Source organism: Rhinatrema bivittatum, chromosome 8, assembly GCF_901001135.1.
Source record: "Rhinatrema bivittatum chromosome 8, aRhiBiv1.1, whole genome shotgun sequence".
In the NCBI taxonomy this organism is placed as follows: Eukaryota; Metazoa; Chordata; class Amphibia; order Gymnophiona; family Rhinatrematidae; genus Rhinatrema; species Rhinatrema bivittatum.
Genome location: NC_042622.1, coordinates 262,149,822 through 262,161,250, shown reverse-complemented (window position 1 = coordinate 262,161,250; position 11,429 = coordinate 262,149,822). Strand labels below are relative to the sequence as shown.

At 50.1% G+C, this 11,429-nt stretch overlaps 1 protein-coding gene across 1 annotated transcript; it reads left to right on the top strand.

Moving 5' to 3' along the window:
- Window positions 1–753: 753 nt before the first annotated feature.
- LOC115098283 (transforming growth factor beta-2 proprotein-like) lies at window positions 754–11,429 on the top strand (the record flags this gene model as incomplete). Its single annotated transcript, XM_029614796.1, is given in 7 exon segments — window positions 754–1,484; window positions 4,141–4,304; window positions 6,619–6,751; window positions 7,360–7,470; window positions 9,447–9,612; window positions 9,953–10,106; window positions 11,375–11,429. Coding segments are annotated over 7 exon segments (1,132 nt in total), but the record flags the coding sequence as incomplete, so codon positions are not given.

Sequence of the window (11,429 nt, the reverse complement as noted above, 5' to 3'; positions counted from 1 at the left end):
TCCTGCAGCTCCAAGAGACCCAGAGTCCATCCTGCCTCCTGCAGCTCCAAGAGACCCAGAGTCCATTCTGCCTCCTGCAGCACCAAGAGACCCAGAGTCCATTCTGCCTCCTGCAGCTCCAAGATACCCAGAGTCCATTCTGCCTCCTGCAGCTCCAAGAGACCCAGAGTCCATTCTGCCTCCTGCAGCTCCAAGAGACCCAGAGTCCATCCTGCCTCCTGCAGCTCCAAGAGACCCAGAGTCCATTCTGCCTCCTGCAGCTCCAGGAGACCCAGAATCCATCCTGCCCCCTGCAGCTCCAGGAGACCCAGAATCCATCCTGCCTCCTGCAGCAACCAAGGGACTCCCTGAGACCAGTCTTCATCCTGCTTCCTGTAGTTGGGGTTTCTAGTCTCACTCAAGACACTAAAAGGCTCACTGCGGCATGATTTTATACAATTTTGAAACAATGCAAACCACAGATTAACGGCCCCCTTGTGCTGCCTTTAGATGGAGCCTTATAGATGGGAAAGGTTTCCTTTTCCCACACCAGATTCAGTGTGAAAACAGCTACATGTTTTTTTTTTAATTTATCTGAGTCACATTTCCAGAGAGTTTCAGAGAGAGAGAGAAACTTCTCACTGAAATAGTCTGTGGGGTGTAAGTGTGGCAGTATGGAAGATTTAGGCGGGCAGACCCCAGGCCTTCAGGCTTGGATTTAACACCCCCCCCCCCCCCCAGTGCTGCCACAGGAGTCTGAGAGGAGAAGTGGAGGGCGCTGCTCCCAACAAGATCAGACAGCCTGAGGCTCTGGCATCTGCAGGGAGAAGGCTGAATACAGGTATTCCTCTGTCTATCGTCACATGGCCCGGGCTCCCGTCTCTGCGCTCAGCTCCTGCACACTGACCACCTTCTCGCCAGCCTTCAGGAAGACTTTCTGTCTGCCCTGCATCGGTCCAACTTCTCGTCCCCTCCACTCCACAAACCTCTCTCCCTCTCCACCCCCCCCAAAACTCATCACACCCCAGGGACGTTTCTGATGGTTTGGGATCTTCTCTCCTCTCTCGAGTTCCTCCTCGCTTGTTTGTGGAGTCTGTCAGTGGGGAGGGGGGCTTCTCATCTGCGCCCTGTGTGTCGCCAGTAACCCCTCCCCGAGATGCACCACCCGCTGCTGCTGCTGTGCCTCTCCTTCCTGGAGCTGGCCGCGGAGGTCCTGGCACTGTCCACCTGCCAGACCTTCAACCTGCAGGACTTCAAAGCCAAGCGGATCGAGGCGGTGAGGGGGCAGATCCTGAGCAAACTGCGCTTCACCGACCCCCCCGAAGGGGCGGCAGCACCTCCTGAGGTGCCCCCCGAAATCATGCTCTTGTACAACAGCACCAAGGAGCTGCTGAGAGAGCGGGCCAAGGAGCTGGCATCAGTGTGTGAGCCCGAGAGCAGCGAGGAGGATTACTATGCCAAGGAGGTGCAGAAGATTGACATGTTGCAGTACAGCGACAGAGACAGTAAGGACTCATGAAGCATGTGAGACAGCAGAAAGCAGCGAGAGTGTGTGTGTGTGCGCGTGTGAGACAGTAACTAGCAGCGTTTGTGTGCAACAGTAATAATGTGTGACAACGAAAAGCAGAGTGCGTTTATGTGAGACAGTAACAAGTAGAGTGTGTGACAGTAACAAGCTACATGTGTGACAGGAGCAGTGTGCAGGTATGACAGTAATAGGTAGTGTCTGTCGGGAGCAGCGTTTGTGTGCAACAGTAATAATGTGTGACAACGAAAAGCAGAGTGCGTTTATGTGAGACAGTAACAAGTAGAGTGTGTGACAGTAACAAGCTACATGTGTGACGGGAGCAGTGTGCACGTATGACAGTAATAGGTAGTGTCTGTCAGGAGCAATGTTTGTGTGCAACAGTAATACTGTGTGACAACGAAAAGCAGAGTGCGTTTATGTGAGACAGTAACAAGTAGCGTGTGTGACAGTAACAAGCTACATGTGTGACGGGAGCAGTGTGCACGTATGACAGTAATAGGTAGTGTCTGTCGGGAGCAATGTTTGTGTGCAACAGTAATAATGTGTGACAACGAAAAGCAGAGTGCGTTTATGTGAGACAGTAACAAGTAGCGTGTGTGACAGTAACAAGCTACATGTGTGACGGGAGCAGTGTGCATGTATGACAGTAATAGGTAGTGTCTGTCGGGAGCAATGTTTGTGTGCAACAGTAATAATGTGTGACAACGAAAAGCAGAGTGCGTTTATGTGAGACAGTAACAAGTAGCGTGTGTGACAGTAACAAGCTACATGTGTGACGGGAGCAGTGTGCATGTATGACAGTAATAGGTAGTGTCTGTCGGGAGCAATGTTTGTGTGCAACAGTAATAATGTGTGACAACGAAAAGCAGAGTGCGTTTATGTGAGACAGTAACAAGTAGCGTGTGTGACAGTAACAAGCTACATGTGTGACGGGAGCAGTGTGCACGTATGACAGTAATAGGTAGTGTCTGTCGGGAGCAATGTTTGTGTGCAACAGTAATACTGTGTGACAACGAAAAGCAGAGTGCGTTTATGTGAGACAGTAACAAGTAGCGTGTGTGACAGTAACAAGCTACATGTGTGACGGGAGCAGTGTGCACGTATGACAGTAATAGGTAGTGTCTGTCGGGAGCAATGTTTGTGTGCAACAGTAATAATGTGTGACAACGAAAAGCAGAGTGCGTTTATGTGAGACAGTAACAAGTAGCGTGTGTGACAGTAACAAGCTACATGTGTGACAGGAGCAGTGTGCAGGTATGACAGTAATAGGTAGTGTCTGTCGGGAGCAATGTTTGTGTGCAACAGTAATACTGTGTGACAACGAAAAGCAGAGTGCGTTTATGTGAGACAGTAACAAGTAGCGTGTGTGACAGTAACAAGCTACATGTGTGACAGGAGCAGTGTGCAGGTATGACAGTAATAGGTAGTGTCTGTCGGGAGCAATGTTTGTGTGCAACAGTAATAATGTGTGACAACGAAAAGCAGAGTGCGTTTATGTGAGACAGTAACAAGTAGCGTGTGTGACAGTAACAAGCTACATGTGTGACGGGAGCAGTGTGCACGTATGACAGTAATAGGTAGTGTCTGTCGGGAGCAATGTTTGTGTGCAACAGTAATAATGTGTGACAACGAAAAGCAGAGTGCGTTTAGGTGAGACAGTAACAAGTAGCGTGTGTGACAGTAACAAGCTACATGTGTGACGGGAGCAGTGTGCACGTATGACAGTAATAAGTAGTGTCTGTCGGGAGCAATGTTTGTGTGCAACAGTAATAATGTGTGACAACGAAAAGCAGAGTGCGTTTATGTGAGACAGTAACAAGTAGCGTGTGTGACAGTAACAAGCTACATGTGTGACGGGAGCAGTGTGCACGTATGACAGTAATAGGTAGTGTCTGTCGGGAGCAATGTTTGTGTGCAACAGTAATAATGTGTGACAACCAAAAGCAGAGTGCTTTTATGTGAGACAGTAACAAGTAGCGTGTGTGACAGTAACAAGCTACATGTGTGACGGGAGCAGTGTGCACGTATGACAGTAATAGGTAGTGTCTGTCGGGAGCAATGTTTGTGTGCAACAGTAATAATGTGTGACAACGAAAAGCAGAGTGCGTTTATGTGAGACAGTAACAAGTAGCGTGTGTGACAGTAACAAGCTACATGTGTGACGGGAGCAGTGTGCATGTATGACAGTAATAGGTAGTGTCTGTCGGGAGCAATGTTTGTGTGCAACAGTAAGGAACGGTGTGTGTGTGTGACAATAAGAAGCATGCGTGTTTGACAATAACGAGCAGCGTGTGTGTGTGTGGATGTGTGTGACAGTAAGGAGCAGCATATGAGTGTGACAGTAACAGGCAACAGGTGTGTCAGTAATGAGTGATGTGTGTGAAACAGGCATGAGCAGAATGTGATGGTAATGAACAGCATGCGTGTGTACCAGTAACGTGTGTGGTGGTAACAATCAGCATGTGTCTGTGTGTGAGAGACAGTATCACGCAACAGTAAGGTATATTCTGTGTGTGTGTGTGTGTGTGTGTGTATATGTGTGTGTGGGTGTGTGTATGTGTGTATGTGTATGTGATTTCCTCACCTCTCTTCTGAACAGAAGTTACTCTCTCCTGGTCTCTCTCATACTCTAGATGTCATTTCTACCAGCTCGCTCAGTTCCTTCTTCCGTATCCTGCGCTTCAATGTCTCATCCCTGGAGAGGAATTCCAGCAACATGGTGAAGGCCGAACTCCGAGTCTTCAAGGTTCCCAATCCAGCATCCAGGGTGACAGAGCAGAGGGTGGAGCTGTATCAGGTATCGGAGCTCGGGAGCCTCCTCAAGCCCCTTCATTCCTGATCACTGTCCGACACGGACCACGGCATCTCCGGCCGCTGCCTGACCCTCTTCCTGGCTTTCCATTATTGACCTCTGCCCCACACTGATTGTAGTATCCCTGTCCACTGCCCGACCCTTCATTACTGACCGCTGGCCAGCCTTACAATATCCTCCATTACTTACCTCACCGGGACTGCAGAAGCTCTGAGCGCCTGTTGTCGCTGCCGGTGCTTCTGCACCCCTCCCTAGAGCGCTTCCTGATGGGAGAGGCTGGGAACGCAGGATCTATGAGCTAGACATGCCAGAAGGGGTGGGAAAAAAAAAAAATGAAAGGGGGGACTTGAAAAACCCGGAAGAATGGGGAAAGGTTTGGAAAATGAGCTCTAATGTAAAATCCTGCGGTGGGGATCCAAAAATCCATCAGCTAGAAATCGTCAAGCAAAGAAGAGATCTCGAAGTAATTATTTCAGAAAACCCCACAAGGTGACAAAGGAACAGGAAAAAAGCTAACAGTATGCACGGATGTGTAAGCAGAGGGACCATCGCTGGGCGAGACCCCCCACCTCCAGTCCTGTGCTGAGTTCAGGAGCTTTGAGAGGGTGGAAGCAGCTCAGAGGAGGACCTGCAACACAAGCCCTATACCGAGAGGCTTAAGGAACTCAAAATGCACTCCGGAAGAAATAGAGGGCACATAGTAGAAATGTTCAGATACCTGACAGGCTTCAGTAAAGTAAGGGAGGGTGAAATTCCCCATAGAAAAGGAATCTGAAGGGCAAGGGGGTCATGACCTAAGGCCGTAGGGAAGAAGGTTCATGATGGGACAGGAGAAGATCCTTCCTTAGCGAGGGGGCAGCTGATGCCAGGAGGCAGTACTGGAAACCACTACAGTAACAGAATGCAAGCAGGCTTGCGGGCAGATACAGAGCACGGTGCTAGGGAGAGGGCTGGGAGGATGCAGTATTGCAAAGGATCCAACCCGTCGTGCCCTCGAGAGCAGAGGCAGAGGAAAGATGCGACGAGGGTAAAAGAAGGGCGGGTACAGGAAGCAGGAGCTGGCCACACCACCGGCCTCAGAGACTATGACCCACCCCCACCCCCACCCCAGAAACCGACCGGCTGAAGCTCGATGGCGGCTGGCTACTGTCCAGTAAGACCACCGGGACCTGGGCAGAGCGCTACCAAGCTTAGTGATAAGATCATGAGGTTGGCAGATGGGGAGGAGGGATCTTGTTTGTTCAACTTCCCTGGATGGGTAGAGAACCAACGAGGAAGGGGGGAAAAAAAAAAAAGGAGCCACGATATGTTTCTATGACTGGAAACTGGGATATATCCTTGCTAGTGTTCATAGTTTGTTTTTATTTTCCCCATGGGGAAACCCCTGTTTATCCATGGACATCCCTTTGAAAATTGTTCCCATAAATCTTGCCCCCACCCCCATCCACTGCTCCTGCATCAATCCCTACAGCACCCCCTGTTGGGAGAGGCTGGCGCTGCAGAAGCTGTGAGCTCCCCCCAGAGCCGGTGCTCCTGCACCACAGCATCTCCCGCTTATTCTCCTGACTCTTCTTTTTACTGCAGATTTTTCAAAGGTTGTAGAAACAGGAAGCAGTGGGACAAAGGCCTCTCAGACTCCCACCCGGGTCAGAAGTCACAGACCCAAGCCCAGGGAGATGATCAGGAGGGCGGCCGGGTTTCCCTGCGCACGCCCGGCCCGAGCAGATTCGGCAGTTAATGGCATCCTTCGACGTTCAGGTTTTATTACGGGATAATGTCAAAAGGTAGCGCTGCATTGTCAAAAGGTAGTGCTGCATCCACCATATCCGATTTACCTAAAGTTTAAAAAGTGGATTCCAGATCACACAGAATTCGGGGGTTAAAAAATGCCCAGTCTCTACATTTTAGGGAGCTCGAGGGAAATTTCTAGCCAAATTTAGGATTTTTTTTTCCTTTGGCTGAAAAATTCACCTAGGTCCCTAAACTTAGAGGCCTAAATTTAGACTTGCAATTAATTTTCCTAGATTTAGGGGGTCTACGTTAGGTGCAATCAGCGCTAAGTGCCCTAACTCTGGCCCCATTACTGCCCCCATTTTACCCTCCTAAATTTGGGTGCCCAGTGAAACTCCACCCTAGTCAGTTGTCAAAGGAGCTGATTTAGGTTGCTAACTCCCAAAGTTAGATAAACACTTTGAAAACGGATCCCTTCGATTTGGTGACCAAGATCCCCTGCACCCGACCTGCCTTTTCCCACCGAGATTATGCAGCATCTCCTCTTTCTCTGTTTTTCTCCTGCCAGATTCTGAAGGCGAGAGACCGCACCGCGCCTTCTCAGCGCTACATCCACAGCCGCAACCTGAGGCCGGGCTCAAAGGCCGAGTGGCTTTCCTTCGACGTGACGGACACGGTGAACGAGTGGCTGTCCAAGAGAGGTGCACGGGGGCGTTGCTGCGCTTGGGCTTCCTGCAGTATCGGCGCCACGTGAAACACCCCTGCTCTCACCGACGCTGGCCTCATCGCGAGGCCCTTCCTCTCCTCCCTGTCTCACGGGCTCCTCTACCCCAGATCTTCCTTCTCTCCCCGCCTCACGGGCACTGTTCCCTCTAAGCCGTGCACGTGGGCACTCGCACACAGGACGTGACCCTACCCCCTCCAGGAAATCCTGATATTATTTCCATTATACTGGCTCGTAGTGAACAAACGTGAACTTGGCTTATCAAAAGTTGCACGAAAAGCAACATTTTTTCGCACGCAGTCTTTCAAACATTTGAGGGAACATTGCTCATAGGTTCCCCTATATTATCCCTTCCTCCTCTGCCCATTTTATGGGTTCCTGCTCTCCTTGCCCTAGTGGGTTCCTCTATCCCGGGCCTTCCTCTTCTCCCCAACTCATGGGTTTCTCTGTCCTAGCCCTTCTTCCTCCTCTCCATGCCTCCTATGCTCTTGACTGCACCTTCTCCTTGCCATCTCCATCTTTCACTATCTCTTTCACTTTCTCCCCCAAGATCTCATTTTCGTTCCCTTTGTTTTGTATCTACAGACCGAAACTTGGGGTTCAAAATCAGCGTTCACTGCCCCTGCTGCACCTACATTCTCTCCAGCAACAACATTGCTCCCAACAAAAGCGAAGAACTGGAGGTTCGATTTGTGGGTACGAGGGGACGGGAAGAGGAATTGGAGGTTTGGTTTGTGGCTATGAAGGGATGGGAACAAGAGGACTTGTACCTGAATTCTAATACTGTAAACCACTTTCAGCATCATTTGGATGGGCTGAAAATCCAAATTAGTATTATCGTATTATTGTTATCAATGGACTATGAGCTCAAATTTGATTTGGGAATACAAGGAAGACGGGAAGGGATGGGAACTGGAGACTTGATTTTTGGGGATGAGGGGATAAGACGAGAAACGTGAGGCTCAATTTGTGGGTGCAAGGGATAGGCATGGGAACTAAAGAGACCATTTAGAAACACGGAAACATGATGGCAGGAGAAGACCATATGGCCTATCTATTCTGCCCATCTGTATAATTCCTACCATTCCTTCAGTGCTTGTCCCATGCTTTCTTGAATTCATACACTGTCCTTTTCTCTACCACCTCCACTGGGAGGACTCGCCACTCTTTCAGTAAAGAAATATTTCGTTAGATTCCTCCTTGGTCTACCCTTTTCACACTCATCTCATGATCCCTCACTGCAGAGCCTCCTTCCTATTGAAAGAGACCCACCTCCTAGGAGGTGTTTAAATGTCTCTATAATATCTCCCACATCCCACTTTTCCTCTAGGGTATACAGGTTTAGTCTTTTAAATCTGACCCCCCATACGCTTTACAATGAAGGCCAAAGGCCGTTTTAGTAGCCGCCCTCTGGAAGACTCCATCCTGTTTATATCCTTTTGAAGGTGAGATCTCCAGAACTGTACACAGGATTCCAAGTGAGGTCTCGCCAGGGACCTACACAGGGGCAGTATCACCTCCTTTCTTCTACTGACCGTTCCGCTCCCTATGAAAAACAAGCATCTTCCTGGCTTTTGCTGTCACCTTATCCACCTGTTTAGGCACCTTGAGAACCTCAGATACCATCACCCTCAGATTTAATAAACATGAAGAGCAAGTGAGGGAAAGAAGTATTCAGGGAGATGGGAAAGGAGGAATAGGAGGTGGTACAGCCTGAGAGATCAAGGAAGAAAGAATTTGGGGAAAGACAGAAATGAGGAAGAAGCAATGGGGAATGGAGAGACACAGAAGAAGGGAGATGATGAAATGAGGGATAACAGATGCCAGTGACGACAGCATGAATCTACAAAATGGCCGCCTCCCTGTCAGGCAGATTAGTGATAGTGTACCGCAGGGGTGGCCAACTCCGGGCTTCAAGAGCCACAAACAGGCCTACTGTTCAGAGTATCCATAATGAAAATGCACGAGATAGATTTGCATGCACTGAAAACCAGGCCTACTTGTGGCTCGAAGACTAGAGTTGGCCACTCCTGGTGATTAGGTCCAGAATTATCAATGATTGTCTCCCACTGTCTTTCCCAACCCTCTCCTGGAGGCAAACCTATCCAGTCAGCTTCTCAGGATTGCCACAATGAATATGCATGAGACAGATTTGCAGACAATGGAGCCCCAATGTATCCTGAAAATCCAGCTAGGTGGGCCTTCAGGAGAGGGCTGGGAAAAACAGACCTACAGAAAAAAAAAACATTTATCTGATGTTTTTTATCTGATATTACAGGAAGCAACTGTAATCTCATACCGTGGTTATGATGCTTTTGTCTTTTTTTTATTTAACTTTTCTAACTCTGAGCTCAAGGCAAGTCACAATTCAGGTACTGAAGTTATTATTCTGCCCAAGAGGATTTGGAATCTAATGGAATAGTTTATAAATGTTGAGGCAACGGAGGGTGAAAGGAGTATCAATGGGAACTGATCTCTGTCCACTGCTCTAACCACTAGGCCTGTCTTCCGTTCTGCTTATAATTACACCCAATGATTGCGGCCCTCTGAAAGGACTGTTCTCCTTGAATGAGCCATGTAAAGTGTAGATCTCCTTTAATGCTACCTGAGGGCCCCCCCTTTCTGAGCTCTGCCCCCATAACTAGGCCAGTAAATCTCATGTGCTTCTCTAGGCATTGATGATGACCTCATTAAGGGCTTCCCCAAGGCCAAGTGGAAGCAGGATATCAGTTCCAAGATGCCCCACCTGATCCTGACGCTACTGCCCTCCTACCGCCGCGAGGCACCGCAGAAGAGCCAACGGAAGCGGCGGGCTGCGGAGACGCCCACCTGCACCAGGTGAGTGAGCTGCCAGCCAAGCGGCTTTTCACCGCCACGAACGGATGGGGCAGCCTTGGGGAGCCGCATGGGGGCTGCTGGGGGGATGCGTCCATTCTCGCCAAAAATCTGAATCCAACATCATTCTGGAATTAGGACCTGCAATCTGGCGGTGACAGCACAAGAGTGGAGACCGATGATCTCTGAAGACCCTGGGCTTAAACATTTATTGTGAACTCCCTGAGGAAAGGACTTTGTGAGGGCCTAGTTTACCTTACCCAGTGCTGGCGCTAGATAAATCACTATTACTGTGCATTTCTGTATTTTCTGCCCTCAACCTCCCGTGCCCCTCTCTCACCAGGAGCACAGACCAGGGCTGCTGCCTCCGTTCTCTCTTCATTGACTTTCGGAAGGATCTCAACTGGAAATGGATCCACGAGCCCAGGGGTTACAAGGCGAACTTCTGCGCCGGGAACTGCCCTTACCTGTGGAGCACGGACACGCAGTACAACATGGTGAGTCCGAGCGCGAGGGAGGCATCCGGTCATCCCGCACGACCAATCGCAGGACGCTGGTGGGAAGCTGGAGGCGCGCCACGGCAACGCAGCCAACACACGTGTGCTCAGCCCAGGGGCCTCTGTGGTGGGGTGAGGAGGCAGTGGAACAGGATGAGCTTCCATTGCAATAGGAGAGACTTCAGCCAGACAGTGAGAGGAAGGGAGACCATTGCTGGAATCAGTTACTGAGGGAGGTGGTGGGATCTGTTGTTTTTTTTTTTTTATTTATCTTTTATTGAACCACCAATAGTAATTAAGACAATAACAATATCACTCTTTCAAAAAAATAACATCAGTGCAGAACTAGCAAATACATAAAAGTTTTTAGGTTCTTAACTACAATCCTCCCAACCGTCACCACCCCAGCCCGTCCTCCCCATAAGCTTCCATAACAAAAACATAGTCAACGAAAGAGTGGATGTTCGAACATCCGAACAAGGAAAAGATTAGGCGGGTCCCTGGCACCATCTAAGTCAGATAGGGGTGCCACAGGTTCAAAAAGCAGGAGAATCAATCCTTGCGCCCAGCGGGTCATTTCCCCCCCTGTGAAGCACATTCCAGATCCGTCGTGCTGGTGTTGGCAGTGAAGGCACAGAAAGGTTACCCCCCAGTAGGGCCGCAAGTCCACGCTTAGCTGCAAAAATAATCTGAGCCCACAATTTTACCTTATTTATAGGTAGATCACGGGGGAAATGTAGAGAGAAGAGGTGCGGTGGCAGCCAGCACTTCCTCAATGGATGGTACAACCTCTCCTCAGTCCGCCTGCACATCCCGGCAAACAGGATAAAGTGACACCACCCCACCCCCCCCCCCCCCCGGGGCCACACCGGCGCCGGCGACTTCTGACGTGGCGGGAAAGATCCCAGCAGGCCTTAGATACCACCTCAGGAGTACCTCATGGCTGTTTCCTGCAACCAAAGTGGAAAACAGGGCCTTTTGCAGTCCACCAGAGTTGGAGGGTTTTAAGAGCAGGCCGCAAACACTGGTGAGGGGGTGGCAGGCAAAGCGGATCCTGCCTGGAGGCAGGGGGAAGGGCCCAGGCGTCCCCCGGGGCCCTATCTAATTCTGATTCTCAGCCACGAGGCACCTTCCACCCTGAGTCCAGGGGACCTCCTGAGGGCCCGGCTAGCCCCTGCCTTTCCTACCATTTTGTGAAAGTGCCGTAAGATGGCGCCTGTAGATTTCCAGAGAAAGCCTACCCCTCTTCTCTCCGCCTCTGCTTACAGGTCCTCCCCCTCTACAACAAGATGAACCCCGACGCCTCAGTCACCCCCTGCTGCG